The sequence below is a fragment of the Anser anser genome (assembly GCF_964211835.1).
Source record: "Anser anser genome assembly, chromosome: 5".
NCBI classification, from domain to species: Eukaryota; Metazoa; Chordata; class Aves; order Anseriformes; family Anatidae; genus Anser; species Anser anser.
This window is the reverse complement of record NC_139725.1, coordinates 52,688,873-52,715,054: the sequence shown is the minus strand read 5'-3', so window position 1 is coordinate 52,715,054 and position 26,182 is coordinate 52,688,873. Positions and strand designations below refer to the sequence as shown.

Genomic DNA, 26,182 nt, shown 5'->3' with positions numbered 1-26,182 from the left:
TCACCACAGTCATAGCCTTTCATTTTCTTACCTTACACTCCTTTCTCTTTTGAAGGATAGGGCGTTTTTTCCCCTTTTACATTTACTTCAAAGAAAGTGAAACTGTGTCTGTATTAATCGACTTCTCTTCCTAAGGTGCTTAAATGATCCCATGGTCTCCCTCCAAAACTGTAATGTGTGAGCATCTTGCTGTCTTTAATGCATTTCGTCCTTACAACAGCCCTCTGAAGCAAGGAAGTTGTCTCATTTCTCTGGACACGAACAGAGAGTGAGGGAGGAAGAGGAGGAGGTCTCTGAGGCCAAGGGGCAGCAGAGCCCAGGTCTCCCAGGCCCAAGGCACACACTCATACTGGGCAGCCCCTCATCCTGGCTGTACATGCTCTGTGAAGGTAACACAGGTCATCAGCCCCTCACAGCAAAAGAGTTTCTTCCCAGATTCACACTAGGGTGCTTTGCTGAAGTGAACGTAACTCCCAGTACACTGCAGAGACCAGGCTGCATGTGAATAAGGCAATGGCAGCCAAAACTCAACAAACAAACAAGGTCCAAAAGAGTTCTGAAGCTCCTAAATTAGAGAGAAAATAGGATGGAAAGGGCTCGAGGGTTGACATACGGGCAGGAGATCACTCAACAATTATCATCACAGGCAAAACAGACTCAACATAGGGAGATTAATATAATTTATTACCTATCTAGTGGACTAGAATAGTGAGAAACTAAAAGCAAACTAGAAGCACCTTGCCCTCCTCCCCCATCCACCCTCTTATACATCCTCCCCAAGTGGCACAGGGGAACAGGGAATAGGAGCTTCAGTCAGTCCCTAACACTTCATCTCTGCCACTCCTTCACGGTCGCTCTCTGCCCCTGCTCCACGTGGGGTCCCTCCCACGGGATGCCGTCCTTCCCGAACTGAGCCTGCGGGGGCTGCCCACAGGCAGCAGCTCTTCAAGAACTGCTCCCACATGGCTCCGTACCATGGGATCCATCCCCCAGGAGCAAACTGCTCCAGCACGGGTCCCCCACGGGTGGCAGCTCCCCCCAGACCCCTGCTCCTGCGTGGGCTCCTCTCCACAGGCTGCAGCTCCTGCGGGGGCTCTCCATGGGCCGCAGCCTCCTCCAGGCCACATCCACCTGCTCCACCGGGGGCTCCTCCACGGGCTGCAGCGTGGAGATCTGCTCTGTGTGGGACCCATGGGCTGCAGGGGGACAGCCTGCTCCACCAGGGGCCTCTCCACAGGCTGCAGGGGAACTTGTGCTCTGTGTCTGGAGCACCTCCTGCCCTCCTTCTGCACTGACCTTGGGGTCTGCAGAGCTGCTTCTCACTCTTCACTCTCACAGCTGCTGTTGCGCAGCAGGGTTTTTTTCCTTTCTTACATCTGCTCTAACAGAGGTCCAACCAGTGCTGCTTATTGGCTCAGCTCTGGCCAGCAGCAGGTCCCTTTTGGAGCCTGCTGGAGCTGGCTGTCATCTGACATGGGGCAGCTTCTGGGCTTTTCTCACAGAGGCCACCCCTGCAGCCCCCCGCTACCAAAACCTTGCCACATAAATCCAACAGTAGGGAGGAAAATATACCTGTGTAGAAACGTCACTAACAATAATGGGAGTTTTACATGCAGACAAGGAGATCAGCAGGTCCCCTGACAGGGTCGTGGAACATCTGCCCATTTTAGAAATCTGAATTTGTTCATCAGAAATTTTTCAGCAAATACCATATAGTTTAAATGCCTTTGAGGGTATCTCTCTGCAGAATTCCACAGTTCTTTAAGAAAGTTATGCAAAGAAACAATCTAGCACATTTTGTGCTTTCTTGGCAAATAAATGGGGAAAGTCCTGTCAGCAGTCTGGGCTATGCAGTGTGGAAAAGCTCAGTAGACATGCTGAGAGTACAGCAGTGGTTTGGGTTAAAATATATATTACTGCCTTGGATTACACACTTTTCTGTGTTTATGTTTCCATTTGTCAACGTATCTACACTGAATTCTTTGTGGCTTTAGCACATTCCAAGGGAGCAGTTCTTCATCCCACTAATCTACAGAATTACTTTAGTTCTTCGACAATGAGAATTACAGAGCCTTTTACGCAAGTAAATCAGGCACATCAGGATTCATGTAGATGTAGTGCTTCTTAAAGAAGCTGGACTACATAGGCTCAACTTCTTGCCATGGGATTCTGATGGCCATTAGTAGAGCCTCTCTTGGCTAATATCATGTAAAACAGTCTTTCATTCTGTTTGTCCCTAAAATCCCCAGTTTTCCACTTCACTCCCAAAATTTCGTTCAATGTGCAAGGTTACAAACTTGGTACTTTTTCTCCTCACTTGTCAGTGAGCAGGAGGGCTCTTTTTGTTCTTGCTTTACCATTCAGTATGGCTGAAGAGAAAAGAAGCTTCAGCAACACGCCCCTTTGCTCACAATAAGCAATTTACCAGCAAATGTAGATCCTGCCCTTGCTGGATATCCCAGCTTCCACTGATAGTGCAGTCTACAGACACAGCAGTCCTGCCAGGAACGGAGAGGGCTTTTGTCTGCTTAGTCTCTGAGGCCTGATATCAGCTCTGGACTCCATGCATGCCCAGATCTCCTTCTACTTCGCCTTTTATCCAGCAACTCTTTAGTCCTTTAAATAACAAAGCTCAGGCTGATTTTCACCTAATTCTGCTTTGTGCCTTTTTTAGACTTACATTTTAAAAAGTCTCTCCACCCCCATCTCTTGTAATCAATAGAATGGAATCAATATTTAAGGGTCAAGCCCTTTTCTTTTTCCTGTGGTTAAGCTTTTTCTAGCCTTGCATCTTAAATAAAACCTGTTTTCCCAACCATCTGTAAAAAGGATAGGAGGAAAAAAGCCAGCTGATTAGTGTCTCTCTTTTAGGTCTTAGGGTAATGGCTGCTTTTACCTTTCTAGTTTAATTCAGCACATTTACAAAGCATTAAATCTGTCAGTACGGCATTAACTTCTATCATGTGCATATTAATAGGAATAATAATCAAAACATCAAGTGAGTTTGGGTGTTAAAACTGGTAATATTTTCTTTAAGTGCTAGTACACATTTGGCTTGGAAGGTGCTCAATAGTGCAAAGAATTTTAAAACTAAGATATATCTGCTATCTATATAGAAGTGCTTTGTGGTAAACCTGATCATTTGTACCCCAGAGGGCATGATTTTGTCATCATGCTGATGTTTTCATGGAACACATTTTTAAAACACAATTTCTAACTTTTGTCACTTCCATTAAGAAGAATGTTGATTAAGTGGAATCAGCATGTAAGAAAATATTTAGCAGCTGTTCTCTTATTGCAAAATCATAAATATATGGAAAAATAATCACACAGATATTTTATGCCAATTAGCAAATACTTTTAATTAAAGCATGTTAAACATTACAGCCTCATCTTAACATTACTGAAATTCAAATAAAATGTAAGGATGGTGGAATTAGAGGGGAAAATCTTCACTGATATATTAGAAAGGTTTTGTTAACAAACCAGCTGAATTGGTTCAGAAAGATTCCCATTTTGTATGATTTTTAACATCTTCCATCTATACATTTTATATCATTACAGTGCTTTCATATATATATATATATATATATGTATATATATATATAAAGCTGCTTTCCCTTTAAACAGCGCAGGCGATAGGAAAACTACTGCATTACTAGAAATTATTTGCAGCTTTGGTGTTGCCAACATAGAACAGTTGTAAATCAAGAATATATTTTGAAATATCCTAAATCAGTTTTTACAAATTGGCTCTCGTAGTAACAGCTTTCAAAGAATAAAAGAATGCAGCCATGGGAATTCGTATTTATGGCTGAGGGTAAGTAGGAATTAAATGTATCTATTTCACTTATGTTGCAAAGTGCTATTATTCAATGGTCCAAAATATTATCAATTTATTTGTATTCACTTTTTATTAGGAAAGAGGTGCATAACCATGCAGGTTTCAATGATGTAGATAATAATAATCAGGAAAAGAAATACTCCCTGGTGAGGATGAAAGGAATGCATGCTACCTTCTCAGAGACTCAATACTATATCTTCAGGAAAAGCAGTGTACATACAAGAACACTGTCCTGGAACATACTAAAGGAGTTGACTGGCTTTGTTGACTTCAAAGTAAAAGCCTTTGCTATACCCTCTGCTCATATCTAATCATTTTTGCCTTGCACACACCACCTACACACCTAACACTTCACTGACAATGCTTGCCTTTCCCCACTACCCCCCAAACACAATGGAAAGTTAATTGAATGTTTTATGCTTTAGCAATATCAAAGAAATGAAAAGAACGTAGGTTTCAACTGTATTTCAATAATAAGTGCATTAATTTTTACCTTTTAACTGACACTTGTACTAATTTCCTTAAATGCTCTTTTTTACTCTTTTTTGATCTGTCTGGCTTTGTCGGGTCTGATGATGAGGGCTTGCTTCAAATGCAAAAAGATTAGCTCTCTTTCCTTTAATAGCACAATTATAGCTTGTGTGATGTCTAAATCATGAAAGATATCAGGGACAGACTTCTAAAGTCGCATCAGTTTATTGCAAAAGTGGTAGTAATCATTTTAATATCAAAATTACTCTAATTTCCTAGTGGCATTTAGGAACCGTTGGGCATGCATACACATACACACAAAGATTAGTAGCCATTTACTTCTAATTTGACTTAGATAATTGTTATAAATAACACAATGAAATTAAAAGGCTCTGTGTTATATTTTCACCTCTACCCAAGATGTTGTTCAGGCACTAGAAGAATATTGCCACATCAAAGCAAGAACCAAGAGATCCAGCTCAACGTTTTTAGATATGCCAGAATCTACATTTCATTTTTGGATTTAGTTCAACATGGGACTTAATACTAAACTTTAAAGAATGAATGTGCCTTCCTTAAAGATATGTAGTATGTTTAATCCCATCAATGCTTAGTCTACTTTTTTAATCCTGGATTTAATATACTTTACCACAAGAGGGCAAGATGAAGATACCCCTCCTCATACTGGATCACACCTAACTCCTCAAGTATTACTATTAGTTATATTATGACATCAAGAAGAGTCCCTGTTCAAGATGAGGGCCTGCAAACGATGAAGTGGAATACAAATCTAAGGGAGAAGGAAGAATTAGTTTATACTCCAAACTTACTTTGATTCACAGCATTCATGGAATGGTCATGGCTGGCCAAGATAAAGAGGAATGTCAGAGCTCAGACAAGAAAGCAGCTACCTTTTTCAAGAATATCCAGTGAAAAAACTACACCACTTCTACATTAGAGATAAAGTTTTACAAACAATAATAACACCGCAAAACATCTACATAACATGTTGTATGCAAGAGGTGAAAATGGAAGACTCGCAGTCATCTTTTTCAAATATTTTAGGATATTATGTCTGCTACACAGTAATTTCAAAGGAAAATTTGATAGTTAAATCCAGGAGCAAAAATACAAATTGCTCTGGGAAGAGTGAGTACTAGCTTTGATAAATTTTAAGTTCATAACAGATAAAGTGGAACAGTTTGACCCATTGTCAGTCTATTTTAAGATGAACATTTGTTAAATTCTAATGAAAAAATGTAGTACTTAAACTTTGGCAGAAGGACAATTAGTGGTTTTTTTTTTTTTTTCCCTGAATTGAATAAAATCGCATGGCACTGATTTTTACTTTAACTACAAGCAATAAATATGAGCTGCAACAGAAACTAACAGCTATTGGCCATATCTACATGGATATGTCATACAAGCAAAGTTCACTTCAATTTCAAGCACACAAAATTTATGTCTACACCATATAGCTTATCATGCATTAAGCCTGCTCACACAAGAGCTGATTTTCTAGTGTTAAGAACAACTTGCACCTTTTTGACGTGTAGGGCTATAATCAGCCCAGCCAATCAATGCTGTCTGCACCAAGAAGCAAGAAAAAACGACTGAGCAGCTATTATACACCATCAGCTAACTCCTAACCACTTCAGGCAATTCAGCCTGAGAACTTTTAAGTCAATTTACATTAAAACATATCCTTCCTGCCTGTAACGTGCTATGCACATTAGGATTATTTGTTTGTTTTGCATTCTCAGAAATTGCTGGTGAAGCACAGTGATTGGGGAAACACACTGTGCCTCCAGCAGGCACTTGAGAAAGTTTATAGGGCAAACAAGCTCCCAGTTTCCCTAGTCACAGTCAGTAGATTTACATGTTACTATAATGAGAAAGAACAATAAGCTGTCATTCATCGGCAGATACTATACGAGTCTGTCCATGAAGAGAAGATACTGGAAGTGGATAATCTTCGCATTCTTAGGCTCTGCTTTGAGTATGTCGACTTAGAGAAAAATAGCAGACAAAGACAGGCAGACCAAAAAGAAACAGCAGAGGTCTGGAAAACCTCTGGAAGCAAAGCTGATAGTTAGTGTCATTTATGAGACTGAGCAAAGTAAGTGAGGAAGGGGTTGTCTGCAAAAGTTTCACTTCTGGGACTGACTTTTGCACGAACCCAGAATAATTAGAGGATGCACCAGCTCAGGACTTTTTGCTCTGACACATCACATTGTGGAATGCATAATGTGGATTCATGTCTTGAACACTGGCCCATTATCCTATAAACACAAGCAATGAGATCCTGTATTCAAGTTTTAAGCAAGCTGGACATCCAAAACAAAATGTGGCATTTTGTTTCAAACTCTTCCTGTGGTTAGCATCAATATTCCCATCCCAGCACAACAGGACAAAGGTAGGCAAAGGATGGTTACAAAAATATTAATAAAAATGTTCTCTTTTAAACAACTGAGATGTGCATGCTTGAGAATAACATATGAGATGAATGTTGTGTTCTATTGTTTATTTGAATTTCATTTTATCTTCTAAATACATTAAGTTCTGTGTTTCTTACCATTTAAATATGATGAATGGGGGGAAAGTTTTGCTTTTATCATCTTAGTATAAAATAATAAAATTTAACAAAATATTTTCCTTTCATTTCACAAATTCATTATTATAGATGGAAAATAAAATTTTATTTTATCCAGCTATAAGATCATCAAACTTATTGTCTTATTTAATGAAGTTAAGAGGAAATGAAGATAAACTTTGTTACAGAATTTCCAGAAAAGAAATTTTAAGGAAGAGACCAGAGCATAAATAAGACCCGAGATGAGAACTTTTTACTACAGCACACTCAGCTCTTTCTAGAGTCTCCTGCACTGATTTATGGTAATTACAATGAAGTATATGGCAAGAAGTCTCTTTTACCTTTAGCATGTCTATGTTTCGTCCTATATACCTCTGCCATTATGATCCAGTCTTCCTCTCCCTCTCTTGCCAAGCTTATTGAATTTCTATCTGTCTACATCATCTACAACTTCCTGCTGAATTAATTTCTTGTAGCCTACTCCTTGAACCTATTCAGTCAGATCTTTAGTCTTTACTGCACTGAAACTTCACTTAAAGGGTTTTCTATTTTTCTCCTAGTCAAATTTCAGGGTCTGAATCTTCTTACATCTCCCTGGGACATCTCAACAACTTTTCATATAACTAGCCATCTTTTCTCTATCAAATCTTGTCCTCAACACTTTGTGTTAGTCTAACTTCTTGTGTTCTTCTTGCTCTCTAAATAACACCTTTTGATGTCTCACTGAGTGAGACATTCCTAATCTCTATTCACTACTGTCTGGGGTGACCTCCCAACCCCATCTAAAGCTGCCTTTTCTTACTAACATGTCTTTTCCACAATGTGGTATGTGTGAATAAGTATGTATTTATTGTATAGTAGCTATGAAGATAAGAAGAAATCAAAGCTATTGTAGATAAAGATGTTACAACTGCCTTAAAAAAAAAAAAAAATGACCAAGTGAAAAAAAGGTATGCATAAGGCTAAATTAGCCTCCTTCTAAGCTTCATAAATTCACATGTGCTCCAGGGAGGAAGATAATGCAACCCTAATAAAGTCTTGTTGAACTTGGCCATTTAGATGGCTAACCCTTTTCTAACATGGTCTTTTTCTATATTAATAACTGTTCCAACTGATGTCTTTTCCTATTAGAGTGATATTCGGTCAGCAGTTTGGGCCTGATGAAAAAGACCATGAGGCAGTGAGGCAAAGCAGTCTTGGCAAAATGGAGAGCATGATATTTGGCAGGATCTAATGTTAATTCCTTACAAACATCTTCAAAGAGTGTTTTTAATTTAAGTCAAAGGCTAGAAGTAAACTGTTTCTTTCAGGCCTTATTTGGTAAAGGGGCAAAAGAGTTGTCTACTGTAAAATGACATTGTTTTTCCAAAAAAGAGGCATCAGACCATTTGGTCAGTATGATCTGGCTTTCTAGATAGTTCTCATAGCTTTTCAAAAGTATTGCTTGTATTTTGTATGACCTGTACTCTCTTCCTATGCAGAGTTCTCTAAAGCTTGCCATGAATGAGGGGCCATTTTTTTTCTTTTTTTTTTTTTTTTTTTTTAGCAAGCATGGAGTGTGTGGAATTAATGTAGTTCACACAACGGGTCAAGTCTTGGTCTTATCATCTATACACATGACTTACCTTTTCTTTTTTTTCTCATGTTTCTAAGGTGGTTTTGCCCACTTTGGATCAAACAGCTCCTGCAGCAGATAAAAATAGATGAGATCCAATCACGCAGCAATGGCACTGACTTTAGTCAGATTAAATGCAAGAAGAGGAGGTCAATTTTTTTTTTAATTGCAAGTGGCTAATTCACTGATTGCTAAAAACTATTCATGAATAATTTATATCTCAAATATTAAACTACATATGGGATGAGTTACTGGGGAGAGTAAGGAACCATAAACCTGCAACTCTTCTCTATAAAGTCTATGCTGAGCTTTAACCTGTGTATTATCTACTTCTAAGTTGTTTCAATGATTGATCTTAATGTGTGTAAGTAGCTAAGTGATTTATAAAAAGTTATTAAATTATTTATCAATTGTAAGAAGAAATGGTGATGTACAGAATAAATACAAAGAAAATAAAAAACTTGTAGGCCAAAATTGGAGCCTGTCATTTGTCACTGCTTCACTTACGGATGCACTATATATGTGTGTGTGTACGTGTATATGTATATATACACACACACAAAGTGTCCAGGAGGTAGTCTTCATAATGAGCTTCTTCATCATAAAAAGAAGTATAAACACAATGCTCAATTCAATTTTTATTTTTTTTTTAATCAAGACCATCACAACCATTTACATATTGTGGCTTACAGGCATATAGTAAGACGTGAAAACCTTTGCCATTCCATTTTAGAGACAAAACATTAAGGCACAGAGAAATGAAGACTAGCACTTCATAAACAAAGGTGCCCAGCTTGAGACATTTGGAACCTGTCTGCTGAAGCTCTGTGAACTACAAAAGTACTTTAAATGGAACTGCAAATTGTCACCTTCTGAAGGCCTAGCAAACAAGCTCCTCTCAAATTTACCAAGGAAGATCAGTAAGCTTTCTTTTGAAAGCATCAGCTTAAAAAACATGCTGGACATCAGAGTTGTGTCTTACTGACCTTTCGGCTTTGTTTCCATACCCCTATATCTTTATTTTCTGTCTTTGAGTAGAACTGTAGCCTGAAGGTCAGTGTTGCCCAGATGAAGAGGACAGTCCACACTTCCAACCGCTGCATGAGGCAGGTATGCAGTATCCTGCTATGGCAGCCAAGGATGCTACACAAACCACACAAACTGCATCCAGTGGAGGACACAATCCAATCTGGGCAATGGCAAATGTTAATCCCTGACACCCCAGCAGTGTGAGTTGTGGGTCTGTAGTCTAGCTTCCTGCAGGCCTACTGCTTCATGTACCGTGTAACACCTGGGACACCGGCTTGGACTGATCTAAGGGGAAGAGTGCCACCTACTGAACCACCAACATGAGCTATCAGTGCCTGCAATTCAGGAGAACGCTATTCCATTGAGAGCCTGGACACAGTCTGAAGCAAATTGTTTGCCACAAATTTGAGCAGGAAAACAAACATACACAATCAGATTGGAATGAAGTGAAAAAAATGTGCTGGATCATAGAGCAGATGTTGCTATGTGTTACTAGGCAGTGCCAGTACACGCCTGTGACTGTCATGCGTATGTCAGCGTGCAAGAAAATAAAGTGTGTACTAAAGATACTGAATTATCATATTCACTCAACTAGAGAAAGACTGGACTAAGCTTTTCTCTCAACCATTTACCAGTAGGGTTGCTGAAGCCCACCAGAGAAGAGGATGCAGTGCTGGATCATGTAAAAGCAAAACATAGAGCTTAAACAACTCCTGCTTTAAAAATATTTTACTTCCAGTATCCTTATGGATGCTTTTATTTTAATCTTGAGATCCATCAGTCTGTCTACACAATTTCATAACTATTATGCACCTGCTTAGCTTGCACTGCTGAAATACTTCCACAGCTCATTCAGTAAGTCCTGTTTTATTTACAGCTACCATCAAAATCACCTGAAACTGACATTTTTCATGTAGAATCCATTATGTGGCAAAGTTCCATATTTATATCAACATCTAAAAATACATGACTTACTTGGAAAACACAGCTAGCTTACTTTTCAGTCATGCTCATCTTCTGAAGTAATGTGGAATTTAGATCTTCAGCAATATTCCAAACTCAAACATCAAAAAAAAAAAAAAACACAGAAGTGAAATAGTTAAACATTTTATTATTCATGTTGCATTCATAGTAAATTGTGTAATAGTTTTCATGTCTTAATTACTTAAATTTTATATTGAGCTATAGTGATATTATCTCTCTTTTTGTCTCCACACAATTGTATTTTATAATAGCTTTTATTAGGGCCTACATGAATGGAATTTAAAATGAACACATCATTTCTGTTACTTCTACAGTTGAGAAAAGAGAGCACTTTTCTGATATTTGGCGTGAAAAGTGCTTTCCTTTGTGTTTTATGACATATAGCAAATTGTATTAGTTAGGGACATATTTTGAGCAGGAAGGTAACCAAGAGGAGTACAGAACAGATCTTCCACTTTTAGTAACTTCATCTCAGTCTGCGAGGGGGTGCAATGCCCAGCGTATAGTGGAGGAATATTTCCCTACCCACCACCACCACCACCACCACCCCCGAAGGTTTACTCTTGTTCTAATCGAAATAAAAGGCAAAACTTCCACAAGAGAAACACTGGAGTAGCAGATACACAGGCTAGTGCATGTTTATACAATCTGTCTACCTACCTCTGAAACTGAGGTCAGCTCCTCTGCCTCACAAACTCCACCTGCTCTGCCAGCAGCGCCTACCTCGATACCATCGCAAATGCCTCCGCGGTCTCATGTTGCTCCTTGCATTTGGGGAGTCTCCTTGAAACCTGGCTGCTAAGCCATTTCCTTCACCTTTATGAAATCCTTCCTAAAGTCTCACTTCTGCCAGCACACCTACACTCAATCTGTGTGTGGGATGTGTAAATAAATTTAAATAAACATTTGTTTTCAATTGTTAACAGAACTAGCAAGGCATGCACATCCGTGGCTTAGACACACAAACAAGATACCACAAGATATCAAGTTTCTGCTGAGCTGCAGGAACTGCCTGCATGCTCAATATCCCCCCACAGCAAACACAAGGTGAGGCAATCTCGCCTCAATCACCTGTGCTGGGGGCTGAGCCCACTCCGATTGCCGGCTGCTTGTTGGATGCTAAGAGGACGCACACGGGCAGCCACCACGCATCAGCTGCTATTTGGTAACCTTTTTCTGCACAAATTGCTCAATCAAACTTATTGATACCCTGCCATTTCTCACAAGTACTTTTGGAACTGTAGAATAATAAATTGAAATGTGTCAATAAATACATATTATAATATCAAGGAATTTTTTATTTTATTTATTTTCTTGGAAGCGGGTAGGGTAGGGCTAACTTGAATATTAGTTCTATTAAAAAGCAAATAGGCACACAGACTTTCATTCATTCTTTCATTATAATTCAATAAATGATACTTAAAAGCCTTTTTGCAAAAAATCTGGCAACGCCAAAGTACAATAACAACCTATGTACGGTTCTTAGGCCAATAGATGTCAGTGAGAAAGGAAAGCAGACAAAGAGCATCATTCCAAAACGCTGATGATTTTTTTTTTTTTAAATCTGAATTTCACTCAGTCCTCTGCAAATCTCTGCTAGTGAGCATCAGTCTCCTTGTTCAAACTATGGGACAGATTCTGCCTCCAGCTATCATGACAGTAACAAAAGGAACAATTTAGCTTTTAATTTCTTCCCCTCCCTCCCCCCAAAAGTTGTGAAATGTCACCCTATTCTTTCCATATTACACACCTCAGCTCTTTGTACAAATGCCAGAATTTGCCTAACAGTCCCATTCAGTGTTTCTGTTTGCTGCCTTCTTTGCAGATATCTAAGAACAGTTCCTTATTCTGAGCATTTTTTTATTCTCAAGATTGGTTCCCTTGCTTTTTTTTTTTCCTCTCTCTCTTTTTTTTTTTTTATTAACATGTCCACACTGTTACTAAACATAAAGGGTTTCTCAAGGAACCAATTTTACCACATTTGTTTGGGTGTTATATGGATGTTCGGAATAGAAATCAAGAGTACAAAAATAGATTTTCTTGATTTATGAGACATTCCTGTTTTCAATTCACCATCAGTATGTGCAGACACGATGCAGTCAAGAAATGAAGCATCTGGTTCTCCCACGTTTCATTTATGAACTTTAGCACCAGATGTAAATCATTCATAAAATCCCAAAGTGTTGGAAGAATCTCTTCCTTCATTTCAACAAACATATACTCCAAGTACTGTACCTAACACTTCACATCATTTGTTACAAATGATGGGATCTGAATTTTAATGACTTCCAGAAATAAATTTCAAGAAGGAAGAAAAGACGAAGGAAAACAGGTGAGCGTGGCATTCCTTGTTTCTGACCATGAATTCTCTTTGAAACCAAAAGATGTCACTTTAAGTTATTACAAACAAAGTCTATACATGTTATTACCTGCATGCAGAATGTTTTGAAGAGAACAAATCTATTAGCTTATAACTGTTCTTCTCCCAAATCCTTTCCATTAGTGTCACATTCATGTCAGCAAATGCTGATTCAACATCAGATCTGAATTGCCTTCCTATTCTTATCCACCAATCGCCCTTCCTCTCCTCCTTCAATCCCTCTTTCAGTCCCATTTGTTCAGAAAGCTCCTCTTGCCTTTCTCTCAACATCTGTAATCCCTTCCTCCTCCCTTCCCACTCCTTTGTCTCACTGTGTGCATTGAATTTCATAGGATAACTCACACTTTGGGAATTAAGCACCTGCCAAAATAATTATGGGATCGAGGCCTATTCTTTATGTCAAGGAAACCTGTCTTCTTCTCTGTGTAGAAGAGTCTTTTCAATGATTATGCATTAAACAACACTTTCAACAACAAATCAGTCTTTTCTGGCCCTTTTTTAATACTACGTTTCTTACATATTAATTTAAGTGCAGGATTGTCAGGCATGCATTGCCTTACACCACAGAGAGCTAAGGAACTGCAAAGTGCAAGGAAAAATATAGCAAGAAGGCTCCGCTAAGGGCCTCTTGCTGGAAAAACCTGTCCACGAGGGACCAGAGAGGTTAAAAGTATTCACAGAGTCGCAGACCCTCCTCAGCTCTGTGCTCCTCCCTATATATACGCCACCCGGCTGCTTTGCAGGCTGCCTTTAAGGGCAGCTCTCCTTGCTGTCCTTTCTCCCAGCCCATAAAGGAATAGGCGTAATTGGCCCCAGAGTACAGATACCAGCAGTAGAAATCTTACGGTACCATTCATATGTATCCAGTAATAAGTCCCTATATAAAATTTCTGACACCCCAAAATTTTCCTTATACTTCAGTGGTAATATCTGGCATTTATTTAGCTCTTTATTGGCAACTTTTTCACTGAGCTCTAGTCACTGCAGTAGCTGAGCACCTAGAGCCACATACAACACAACATTTACCTCCAGAAATGGACCTGAGACAAGGAAGTTTCTCTCCACCAGCAGCCAGGCCGTGGACAGTCTACACAAATGGATAGAGCCATGGAGCAGCCCCCAGATAGCCTCCAGCCTGACTGATGTGCAATGCTTTTTACAGGGACATGCTGGGAACATAGTGGGTTGCTTTAAGCAGGCTGGGAACACAGCAGGGGCAGATCCATTGGCTGCAAATCTCCTGCAGAAATCACAGCTGCAACTACAGCCCACAGTTTATAGTACAAGCTGTGGATCCCTTCCTTGGGTGCCCAAAGCCCTTGGGCGGAGAAGGATTCTTCCCAGTCTCTTGCAGCCTTGTTCTCCAGCACAAGCACCAATTGTTCTGCACCTGCCCAGGGAGACTTACAGCTCCACTTGAGTCCTTACCACTGGGAAAAAAATAGAAATAAAAATAAAATATCTCTTGTCTCACAAGCCAAACTCAGTGATTTTTGAGGTGAAGCGGAGCAGGTGTTCAGCAGTGCAGGCAGCAGCATTGCACAGTACAGTTTAAGGCACCAAATGAACAGCACTGTATCAAATCAAAACTTCAGGGGAGATTTATGTAGGCACAGGATAAATGCTGAAACTGAAACCTGGCCTGAATATGGGGAGTTAACATCTCCATTCCTGAGAAATGTGATACAGGCACTTTAATGATGGCATGTGCTCAGCATCCCAGCCTCCCACGTCACCCCAAAGACCATCGGCAGGGACACAGCCAACACCCTGCAGAGACATGGGTTATGGAAGGCAGAGCATCTACAAAACACCAGCATCACCCCTCTGTGGTCACAGGTTCCCCGACTGGTGTTAAAATGTGAGCTTGTCACGAGGAATGGTTTCCTCTTTCCATAAGCAGTTCCCACTGATTTCAGTGGACAACTTATGATACAAGATTCTGCTCAATGTCAATGATACGATCAGACTTTGACTTCTCAAAGTCACTAGTGGCAAACAGTGAAAAAAATACATAATATATTATATATATATAGAAATACATAATATATTATTTATATATATATATATTTATTTTTTTTTGGAATTGCATCTAAACATCAATGTGTTTCCAAAATGGCATCACTATTACAACTTTGTATTTTTTTTCTTTTCTTTTTGTCTTTTTATCTACACTGGCAACCTTGTAAAAGCCAAAAAAAAAAAAAAGTATTAGCAACAAAGCCAGTTCAGATAATTGACTAGTCATGCCTGCTATTTGAGAAATATTAGTTTTCTTTTATTTTATTCCCCACCCTCCCACCATGTCAAAGGCTGCAGCCTGAGCCTTTCAGAACTCTACAGGCACAACTTACAGTCTCATCGTAGTCCCACAGTGCTTGGGTGGTCTCCCTCAAACTAACCAAGGCAGAAATACCACCTCCTTGATCCATAATGCGCTCATCCATTTCCCTTGTCTGTTCAGACATCCTAGGACAATGATTTATTTGCAGAGGTGAAGCTAGGAAAACCTCCCCCCTCCCAAACACATGCACACATACTTTTATAAACTGGCTGAAATATTCAGTAACTTCCCAGAGGGGAACGGGTTTCCCCCCTCCCTCTCCTATATGTTTTATACGGTTTCCACTATTATTTGATAAATGTGTTATGACACACTATTTACCTCGGTCAGCAGCTCTGGGGAGCTTTCTACAGCTTTGCTCCCCACCTCTGCCACCCACGAGATATTTCACATATAAATCACATTTCCAGATTAAGACAATACAGTTTGGTACTGAGAAGGGAGAAGAGAGTTAGGATGAGATATGCTGGAGGAGGCTTTGGTTTCATCTCTCTCTTTCACTTCTGAGCCGTGAAGAACTGATTCTCAGCCTGTAACAGTGGCTCTGTCAACTCATTTTTTTCTTTTAAGTACAGGAAGACATTCTCTGTTCACTGCTATAACCCTCTGAATTTGAGGTTCCCAGAGAAGTACTCAGACCACAGTCTTCAGCCCAAGCAGGAGCAAGTGTAAGGAGGTTTATCACATTGCACATATCCACAGTTACTGAAGTAATCTTTTCCAACCGGGGGCAGTAACTGTGCTAGGATGTACAGTAAGAAAGACATGGTGCAGACTTGTTCTGCTGAAAATAAGAGTTATATTTAAAGCGGATGGACAGAGTTTTGTGTGGAATTGCTCAATACTAGAAGACAGTCAAAAATTTGTTGGGAGGAGGAGTTTTCCTCCAAAGCACTTACTAAACGACATTACTGCAGCACATCAGAGGACGAGTTGTAACAGAGAAGTATTTGGAGTAACTATCATTTATTTTTATACAAATTGGATACAAAAATTCACAGGGAGCACCATTTCTAGGGTTTGCAGACACAGCAAGCAGTTTGGGAAGCATTCTGAAGTCAGTGCTGCAGATGTGTACTCACATACGTATGTGTCAGAATGGGGCAATACCAAACCTGATTAAGCCTGCTCTCTTGAAAATTACTGAAAATCAGAGTCTTCCTGGAATCACAGGCTGACTTTCCAAAACCAGAGACAACCAAAACCTCAAACGAAATTAGACCCAGGAGAAAAAACAGCCAGCTGTACCAACTGAAAGTGTTTCAGAGAACATCACTGTTCCAAAGACTGCATTGCTAGTCCCACTGACATACAGCAGTATCTAAAGAAAAGGCAAGAGAACCCAGTCACAGTACTGACAACTCTGTATATTTAAAAAGCATGAGTTAATAGTCCCTTCTTCTTCCCCATAAATGGATAAATAAATAAAAAATGAGAGGCTGAGAGTCACAGAGATCTTGTATATTTTCTTCTGTGTGTTTTTAAGTTAATTTAAAAAAAAAAAATAGATGAATTATGGCAGAAGCATACTAGCATAAGATAAAGGATGTTTCCTCTCCCATGAATTCGGGGTACCTGACACCCCCAGTTAGGCTACTGGAAAAGCACCTTTGGACTATGTCATGGATACCAGCACTCTCTTCTCACCACTTTCACGCTCAGATAACCAGGGTCCTCCCAACCTGTGAGCTCACTCACAAAACAAACATGGGTACAACCTTTCTTCAGGGAACGTATGAGTGCTCATTACTTTTTCCCCTCCTCACATGCTTCTGCAGAATCTTTAAGCCATTTGTACTCAAAATTATTCCTTATAGCCATCAGAGGAGGTGTGAGCTATCCTTTCTCCTCGAGGCTCCCACATTTCAGGTAAGACGAGTCAGCCTGTAAAGAAAAATAGAGCATAAGAGAACAGCACTGTGATAACTTTTGTCATAGTTTTTATCCTTCACAAATTTTAAAATATTCATGAAAAAATATTGTTAAAGATTTTTAAAAAGGTTGTTTCATCAGAAGAACCCCCAATGTCTTATAAGCGTTTATCCTATTTCCTTTATTTCCCGTCGCAATAACCCCAGTTCACCTATCAGCCCTATTCTCCCCCCACCCTGCGTAACCCCCAACAAGCAAAGACAGTTATTGCTGTAGCGAGTCTGGAACTGTAAGCAAGCTGTTTGGCTAGCCGGTACATGTCTGCTAATTGGTTACTGAGGGATAATTAGCATACACTGTTTTTTCATGCTCATTTTCAGTAAATTTACAGGAATTTAAATAGGGACTTTGACTCTTCAGTCAAGTTTTTTGTCAAGATTGGGCCTTGTTTTCAATTGACCTTGGGGACGACAGACAGATAGTACGGTTTCATCAACCTTCATTCCTAAGGGAACTGAAGTAAAAATTGAAGTATCTCTAGTACTGCAAATTCAGTACTACATATTGGGCTACAGCTTGGTAGGTACATCCTCATTAGATAAAGAGGAGGGAAGCATGACCTGAGCATGCAGAAATTAGGTTGTAAGTTAAACTACAGTAATTTATTGAAACCAGGGGGAACTGAAAGAGTTTTACTAGGAATAAAGCTGGCAAAAAAATAACTAGCACAGAGTCCTGTCATACGTACAAGTTACTCTGTGCACAGCAGCAAAAGCGAATCCTGTTTTATAGTGATATAAATGTATATATTACAATTCCCTATATTGTAATATATATATATATATGTAGTAATCCTCTATATCCACAACCCTTTCTGCCAGCATGTGTCATCACAGGGTCTTTTACGTCACACTGCAGAAGGTCTTTATTGCCACCTCATTCTTCCACAACCCCTCCCACATCCTTTAGGATCACCCAGCCTTGTGGCAGCCCCAGCTCCATCTGGAACAGGGGAGCAAGCAGGGTGCCCTGTGCTGGGCTGAGCCACACAGCCACTGCTGGGGCAGCCAGTGAGGGAGCAGAAGACAGGCCTATCAGAGGCCTGCCTGATAAAAGAAACAACCCCTACAAAATGCATAAGAACTTCATATTTTTAAGACCCCCTAGCACTTTGACAAATTTGATTGAGAGCGGCCAGCGGCTTACAAAGTTAGTGGGGAACAGAAGCTGACAGGTAAACATCATGATAGCACGTGTCTCACTTCCTTGAAAAACAGGCTGAAAAGATGAGAAGGCTCACATTCACCTGATTGTAAACGATTTCCTGTCACTGGGCTGTGTTTCTGTGACCCTGGTCATTTAATATGCTTGCTTTTCCCTATGTTGTCTGATAGTGGCTTGGCAGCCACTCTCCCTATGACAATGACTCAATGTGCTGCTTTTCCTGTCTTATTCTATGAAACACATCATTTGATGTGACTAACACAACTCATTTTGATGAGTCACAGAGCCAGGAAGTGTAAAGAAGATGTGGTTTTCTGAAGTGTGCAGTTCAAGCAAATGTTAGAAAAACAAAGTTTAGAAAATAATTCTTCATCTTAAAACTGTGCATATGGTATAGCTCCTGTCTTCCTACCTACATGGTACAAAGTCCCATTTGTACTGCTTGAAGTTATTAGTGTTAACATTCCTGGTAGCATGTCTGGTTAAGCTGGGAGATGGGTGGAGAGAATACATGAAGGGACATTGTCTTTTTCCACGTTACAAATTTGACACAGTTTCCATCACTCTTAAGGAATCCTCAAAAAATTGAGCCTTGCTTTCTAATTTCTAATGTACAGTCTGTAACTGTTGCCTCTATTTCAGTCCACAGTTTAAGAAACTGATTTTCTAATTTGATGGGTCCAGTGAAAGAAAAAAAAATAGTAACAATAATCTTTTTTTGCCTGTGCTCACCAAAAAAAAAAAAAAAGATAAAAAAAAGTAAAAAAGAGAGAGACACTGAGTCTCTGAATCCAGTTCTTCCCATTTGCAGTCTAGACTATAGTCTAATCTATAACTACAAAGCTATCCTTCCCTACAAGTAGTTATAAATGTTTTGCCTACCTACATAGGAAGGAAAACCAGTATGGATTTTCACATTTTTTCTTTAAGTATTCTTTATAATTGGGAAAGAAAATGGCAAAGAAAAGGAGATTGCCACAACCTTCCTTCCCTCTCTGACGTCAGGCTACTGGAAACTCCTCCAAGAAGGAAAGGGAGGGGAAGGGAGAGGAGGAGAACCAGAACAATAATGTTGCTCTTATACACAGTTTTTAAGTATTGTTTTACCGGAGTAAAGAAACACCCCTCTGCTACAGCTATTGCTTCAATGAGGATGTGAGAGATGCTTTCTTTCCCTTTAGGATACAGGAACGTTTGTCATCTCCCTTGACAGAGCCACCAGCTCGAAGGGCAGGAATGAAAGATGAGCTTTTCCCTTACCTCCCATTCTGTCTCCCGAGAAGTTTGCTGTTCTCATCGCCACAGGAGATACCTAGCATTAATGATTCTGTGGTTTCTCCTCATTCCTCCTTGCAGCAGCTAATGGCAAAGTAGACAACACTGGTCAGGCAGCCCCTCGCCACTCACTGCAGAAAGGGAATAGGAGCTCTGTCTAGCCAAGCAGAGAACATTTGGTCTGGACCTTGGCAAGAGGCAGGCTGACTTGGCTGGCAATTCTTTCCAGACTACAGGATGTCACAGTTGCAAACAGCCAGACCACAGTCCAGCAATGGAGAAATACAGAGCACTGTCATTTCAGCCTTTTTCTTTCTAAAGGCAGAGACACAGCTGAACCAAGAAGCCATCACCTCCTCTCAAATTATGACCAAATGAATGCATTATAGAATATTTTTCTGAATAAAAATAATGTACTTATTTGAAAATAAAGCATGATTTTTTTTTAAGGAAATGGCAGAGAACAAAGTGCACAAGGCCAAACTTTCTAATAAATGAGATTTATTATGGGAAAAAAGTCCAATAATTGCATTTTCAGGGGAAAGGTCATTATTACTTAGAAGGAGGTTAATAGAACAATATTAATAGCTTTTTACAGGGCAAGAGAGATAGATGCAGTATTAATATGAATGAAAACAAGAATGAGGATGCTCCCTGTTACCAAAGTTTAGACTAAAAATTCAGAAGGTCAAATTCATCTTTCGTATTCCCCAAAATAAAGAACTAGACATTATAAAATGTTATCAAGCCTTTTCATTCAGTGAGTTTGACAGAAAGTAGCAGAAATAAAGTGATCAAAAGTTTTAGCCTGAAGCCAACAATTAGAAGCAGAGCTCAAGTTCTGTGTCTCTGGGAGACTCTAAGGGAAGATTGTTGAAGATAAAAGTCAACATGACTCCATCACTGAACTTTTACTAAAGGAATTGCAGCAATTCTGTCTATTTGGCCAATATTTTAGATTAGACTAATTTTCTAAAGTAATGGAAAATTGCCAGAGATAAAAATAATCTGCAATATACATTAATAATAATGCCATATTACACATCCATAATGCTTTTCATGCAAAAGTCCTAAAGTACTTTATAAACACTTAATTAAGCCTCCGAACACCCTGGGAGTAGATGATTTTTCTGAATCACTTACCAACTGGGGAAACTAAGGCACAGGCAATTTAAAGCAAACAATTTGCCTCAAGTTATGCAACAACTAAAATCAGTTACAAAGCAAGCATCTAGGAATGAAGAGGGCATGTGCAAAAAATACTACCAAAACTAAATGTTTTTTCAAACAAAAAATGTCTGCCATACTTTTCCAGTTTCGAGCACTCAGCAATCTCTTACAGACTTCTAAGAATCTTTTCCTTCACAAATATTTCTAGAGACATCAAGCAAAATACATTTTCTACCAATAAATAAATAGGCAAACAAACAAATAAAGAGTATTTATTTAAGCAATTCTTGAATATGGTGCAAAAATATCTGTGCATCCTCATTGGCAAAACTAGCTAGAGATAAAAATAAAAATCAGGAATGTTGATTTTTAATTCCCAGCCTTGACCACTAACATCATTTTTCTGTTTTAGATAATGTTGAGCGAGAAAGAAAAGAGAAATCCAACGGTGATTATAAAGACAGTTATTAACAACTGTCATGCACACATGTAAACTACTAGCATGTTTTAACTAGAAGGCTAAGCAGGATCTGTCTAACTAGTAATTCCAGCCTGAATGCACTCAGCAGTACCACACCAGGACTCACAGTTATGTAAGTCTGCTATTAAAATGCAAGTTGGAATCAACTGTTAAGTCTCCATAGTGACGAATACACTGAAAAGCTGTCCTACTTTGGAAGATTAAATTGACTTTATTTTTGGTTATTGTATCTAAACACTGTAACTTGCTGTATTGTACTCTCACTAATTTAGTTTTCCTTTACCAAGCACCCCAGACAAGAGAATTTGCTTGAAGTCTCAGTCAAGCTGGGAATCATATATATTTAGGACATCTTTTCAGAATACTGTAATTATGTGAGTATAAGTATTTGAAGTCAAAACTCATAATTGTGTGTGATGAGAGAAAACTGAGGAATCTTTTTGTTGAATGTTTTGGCTGTAACGAGAGCCGCCAACCCCACCAGTTTGAGGAAGTTTCAGAGCAGATGTCTTTATAGTGTTTGGGATGCAATTTTGTGATGGAGTTAAATGAAGAAAATTATTTAAGGGTTACAATACTTAAAAAATCCCAATGTGAAATTTAATTTTACTAGTAGTGCTGAATTGTATAGTCATTTGAGGAAGAGATTATTTAATATAATGTAATGGGGGAGATTAATGTAAGAGATTAACTCTTCAGCCCTTACTCTTGTACTATGTTCTTTATATACTAATCAGGTGAAGAGATGGATAGTAGCATTTTAAAGGCTTCCTTTTCTGTGATCTATTTCTCTGAGTGAAAAGATGACGTCTAGCCTTCCTCACACTGAATTCATTGCTGTGGTCTATAGGAAAGGGCTTTTGGAAGAAAACCTTAATATAAGTCAAGGCAAATTAAATTGAGATAGTGGAAAAGGCATAATGTGAACAGAAGAAAATATCATGTGAGAACACATAAGGGCTTAATTTTCCCATTACTAAGGCAAGAGTAGGTGAAAGCTAATAAATCACAGCAGCACTGTACCACATGGAAATCAGCATCTCACCTGGTGGAAGTCACAGCTGATGACTGCTGCAAAACGAAACACAGGATCCCCGATTACTAACAAGAACCCACTCACCACGTCTTTCACAAAGCATAGCAAGACACTGTAAAGTAAGAACATTCATAAGTTTTGGCTATTGCAGTGCACACAGTCTGCAGAAAATCATACGGGCAATTCAGCTTCCTTAGCTGGTGCCAACAGAAGCAGCCAAGTGAGAAGGACACAGAGATCTGGGTTCCCTACCCTGCTCCGCCACCTTGTCAGGAAATGACTGCCCTCTAATTCCTCTAGATTCTGCCTAGAAAATGGCTTTTTTTTTTTTTTCTTCTGGGGGTAGGGAGGATTGATGATAGGCAAGAGCTTTAGAAAAAGATTTCAGAAACACCCCAGTGCAATTCAGTGCTTGGTGAAGAAAGTATTTTGTTTTCTGGGGCACATTCACAGGTAGAGAAATCAGTCTTTTTTTTCTTTTTTGTTGTTGTTGTTTTTTTCAAATAGAGATATTTCTCAAACATTTCACTACTCCTTCTCCCTAAAAGTGACTCTTGCACAGACAATATTGAAATCTACTTATGTTTCAGACTGGTATTGTACGATTTTGTTGAACAGAGAGATAGATAAAAAGGAACAATAGATTTTGCAATTTTTATTTTTTTCCTTAAATTAAGCTATTTTAAGTCTTCTAATCTTAAAAAGCACTTACTCAATTTAATCACAATTTTCACAAAATACTCTGGTTGTCAGTAAGTCTTAACCCTAGAAATGTGAAAGCACAGAGATTTTTATAGGTTTGTCAGTGTTTTGTTTTTTTTTTTCAGTTTTAACATTCTAATTTTTATTTATTATAGAGCTGCTGGAGGGAAGGAAAAAAGTCTTTTAATGGGACTGTAGCTGAATGCTTAATTAGGAACAGTTTATCACCTCTTCAAATAAGATGAAGAATTACATAACTAGGCCTTGCAATTCCTACAGATAAAGACAGTTTAACTTGGCTTTCTATGGAAATAAGCTTTATGCAACTGTTTTGTCTGTCTCTCCATCTTTTTTTTTTTCTCTCCCCTTTCCTTTCACTCCAACAAAAGACTGAACCATTAGCCAATTTGAACTTGAGGGCTAAAAATCTCAGAAATGATATTCCTACTGGTTTCATGAAGACAGCTGATGAGATAAGAGAGAAAGACCTAAATCAGTGCCCTAGTTTCCTGTAAAGGAAAACAGAGAAAGTTACAGAAGTGAAAACTTGGTGTGAGATTATACTAGTTGTAAAGCCTGAGCTGCAGAACAGGTTGACTCCGTTAGATTTCATGGACCCTATTTCCTTTCATGGTCAAATCAACAGACAATTTGCCAGCCTGAGGCCAACATCAGATCATCACCATCTCCTGGGTCAGTCCAGATAAACTCTGCCCGTGCTACAGGCTCAAAAAAAAACAGCCATTAGGAAACACATGGCCACGACTACAATGAAGATGAATGATTTCTGTGGTTTTCTGTTTATCTGATTACTAATACAGTCGACACTGTTTTGACTTTTCTTTTGGCTGAATGCAGTGATAATAGCCGGTGGAAAATGAACTATCCAGAAGTGCTCGTGATAGTCTACTTCAGCATAGGCTGAAGCAGAAACAGGTCAATGTTGAGAGCAATTTTGAAAATCAGAGCCCGGAATATTAATCCTTTGTTTATTCCCTAGACTAATGTCATTACAGGAAAACCTTCCTCATGCTGTAAAGCCAATTTACTCTGATGCTAAGAAATTCTGTGGTTCAGTCATAGTGCCATTGTCTACCTTTGATTTGGAAATTTCAAGGAGAGAAAATTGCTTGAGACAATGAATCATAGTTATCTGTGATGAATTCTTCCCTATTTTATGTTTATTGTATGTGTTTGAGATATACTTTAAGTATAAACTCAGACCAGAATTCCTAAATTTTCATAAATATTTGAAAATTGCTGGATTTTAAGAAAGCTTGAACACAACCCAAATTGCTCTTATCTTCACAGATCTAAAGCAAAAGCAAAAATAAAAGCAAAAAGCAAAAATATTTTGGAAAATCCCACGTGAAGATTTTCATATGGTAGTCCATGCTCACACACAAAGTATCAAGAAAAATCTAGTCAGCGCTTTACTATAGTCTCAGTACTCTATTAAATGTCTCATTTTAGTATCATTATATCTCACTGTACTTGAGGGTGAATTTTCTTCCATATTTTTCACCTGGTTGGTCTGCACAGCCAGGGATGAAACTGATCTAACGTGTGAAACATTCCTGGACTCATTCCTAAACCATCATGGACATGCTGCCAAAGTGAGCCAGGGAAGCAAAATATTTGTTGTCCATAGGAGTGCTATAATATTATTTTTTCCTCTCTGTGCTTTTCTCAGTTCTGGTTCATTAATTCAGTACATTGTTACATTCTACTGGTCTACAGCTGTAATTTTTCTATGCCTCCTTTCTGTGTCACAATGTTCACAACAGGCCGCCTATCTTAATATTATTTCACACAGGACTGCACAGAGAGTTTGTGAACATTTCATGGTGCTCAAAAACTGAACCCAGAGACCTCCACAACTGCTTCCTTTGAGACAGATGTGAGGGGAAAGATGGTGAAGCTTGGGAGATGGCTGAAGACATATTTATTTCACAAATAGAAGGCACTAAAATTATCTTGATATGAGAAAACAAATACACCACACTTTGTGCCAAATGTAAATTCATTAGAAGAGAAATAAAGATATGTTTATCTTAGCATAATGGTAAGATTGTACCAGTAATAATCAGGTATGAACTCAGAGCATAATGTTCAAGAATCAGGATAAAAGATAAATATAGTAAAAACAACATAAATGAGCACTCATTTAAATAGTCTCAAATAATGAAATACTTAGATAAATTATGAAGATGAATATAGTGCCTCATATCTGTGTGTCAAAAAGAGTAGTAATATTTCTTGCATTAGTACAAAAATGAATAGTTTTGTCAAGTTTTTATCCTGATAAAGACTTTTTCTTATGGCTATAGAAATGTATTGAAGTATTTAAATCACCTGTCAAATGTAAGCCTACTCGAGCACTGACACTTTAAAAATATAATGTGAAATCAGACATCATTTATACTTGCTAGGATTTTTCATGTTGTTTTATACAAATGGTGAGGCTAGATGCAGAAATAGTAGTTTTTCAATTTTAACCTTTTTTCTCCCTAATTTCCAGAATGTAATTCTGCCCCCAGCTGGTTAAGACATAGCTGACATAGGAGACTGAAAGGGAGAGAATATTGAACCTATGAACTCTGCTTCTTCTCAGATGATGACTACAATTTGCATGCAAAGTATCAGCAGCTTTACTGTTCAGCACAGGTGCTAATAGATTCTAAGTTCTTTATGTAAGTATATACTGCACCCTCTTCATTATAGTACTAATAGCAGAAAGGTGAAACTGTTTTCAGGAAACAGAGTTCATTGATTACTCCTACAGAACATTACAATTAATGACATCGGTCTGTGGTAATTGCTACACCTGTATCAGATCAACTGAAAAGAAGAAATTTAATACACACTCCCGTCACCATTACATTCTAGAAAGCTGCATATATCTACTGCCTGGGATGGATTTTCACATGCCTATTTGTCTTCCTATTGCTCTTTTTCATCAGGTTCTAAGTCTGTCTTTTTGCAAACAGAACATATGTACAGAAAAATTTATATGACTTTCACTCCTTTTTCAGGTATAATTGCAGCCCATCCTTATCTCCCAGGGAAGAAGAAAAACAAAGGAAAAAGAAAAGTAAGGCAATAGAAAAGCAGGGAGATAAGTTATTATTATTACCTTTTGAAACAAAAGCTTTCATTCAC

At 38.7% G+C, this 26,182-nt stretch overlaps 1 protein-coding gene across 2 annotated transcripts in view; it reads right to left on the bottom strand.

Moving 5' to 3' along the window:
• The window catches only part of LOC310900832 (uncharacterized protein), a 566,674-nt gene that overhangs the window by 420,016 nt on the left and 120,476 nt on the right, over positions 1-26,182 (bottom strand). Inside the window, exons 8-12 of one of the 2 annotated variants that reach the window (XM_083839430.1) lie at positions 22,328-22,430; positions 19,617-19,762; positions 11,197-17,144; positions 10,528-10,610; positions 8,534-8,592 (exon numbers count right to left, since the gene is read on the bottom strand). Coding sequence is in view for 1 of the 2 variants with exons in the window: in XM_083839431.1 (XP_083695557.1) it covers positions 8,534-8,592; positions 19,617-19,675 (118 nt within the window). In the remaining variant the exon portion in view is untranslated. Of the gene's footprint in view, positions 1-8,533; positions 8,593-10,527; positions 10,611-11,196; positions 17,145-19,616; positions 19,935-22,327; positions 22,431-26,182 lie in introns of those variants that run through there. The other variant, XM_083839431.1, reaches the window with a different exon arrangement.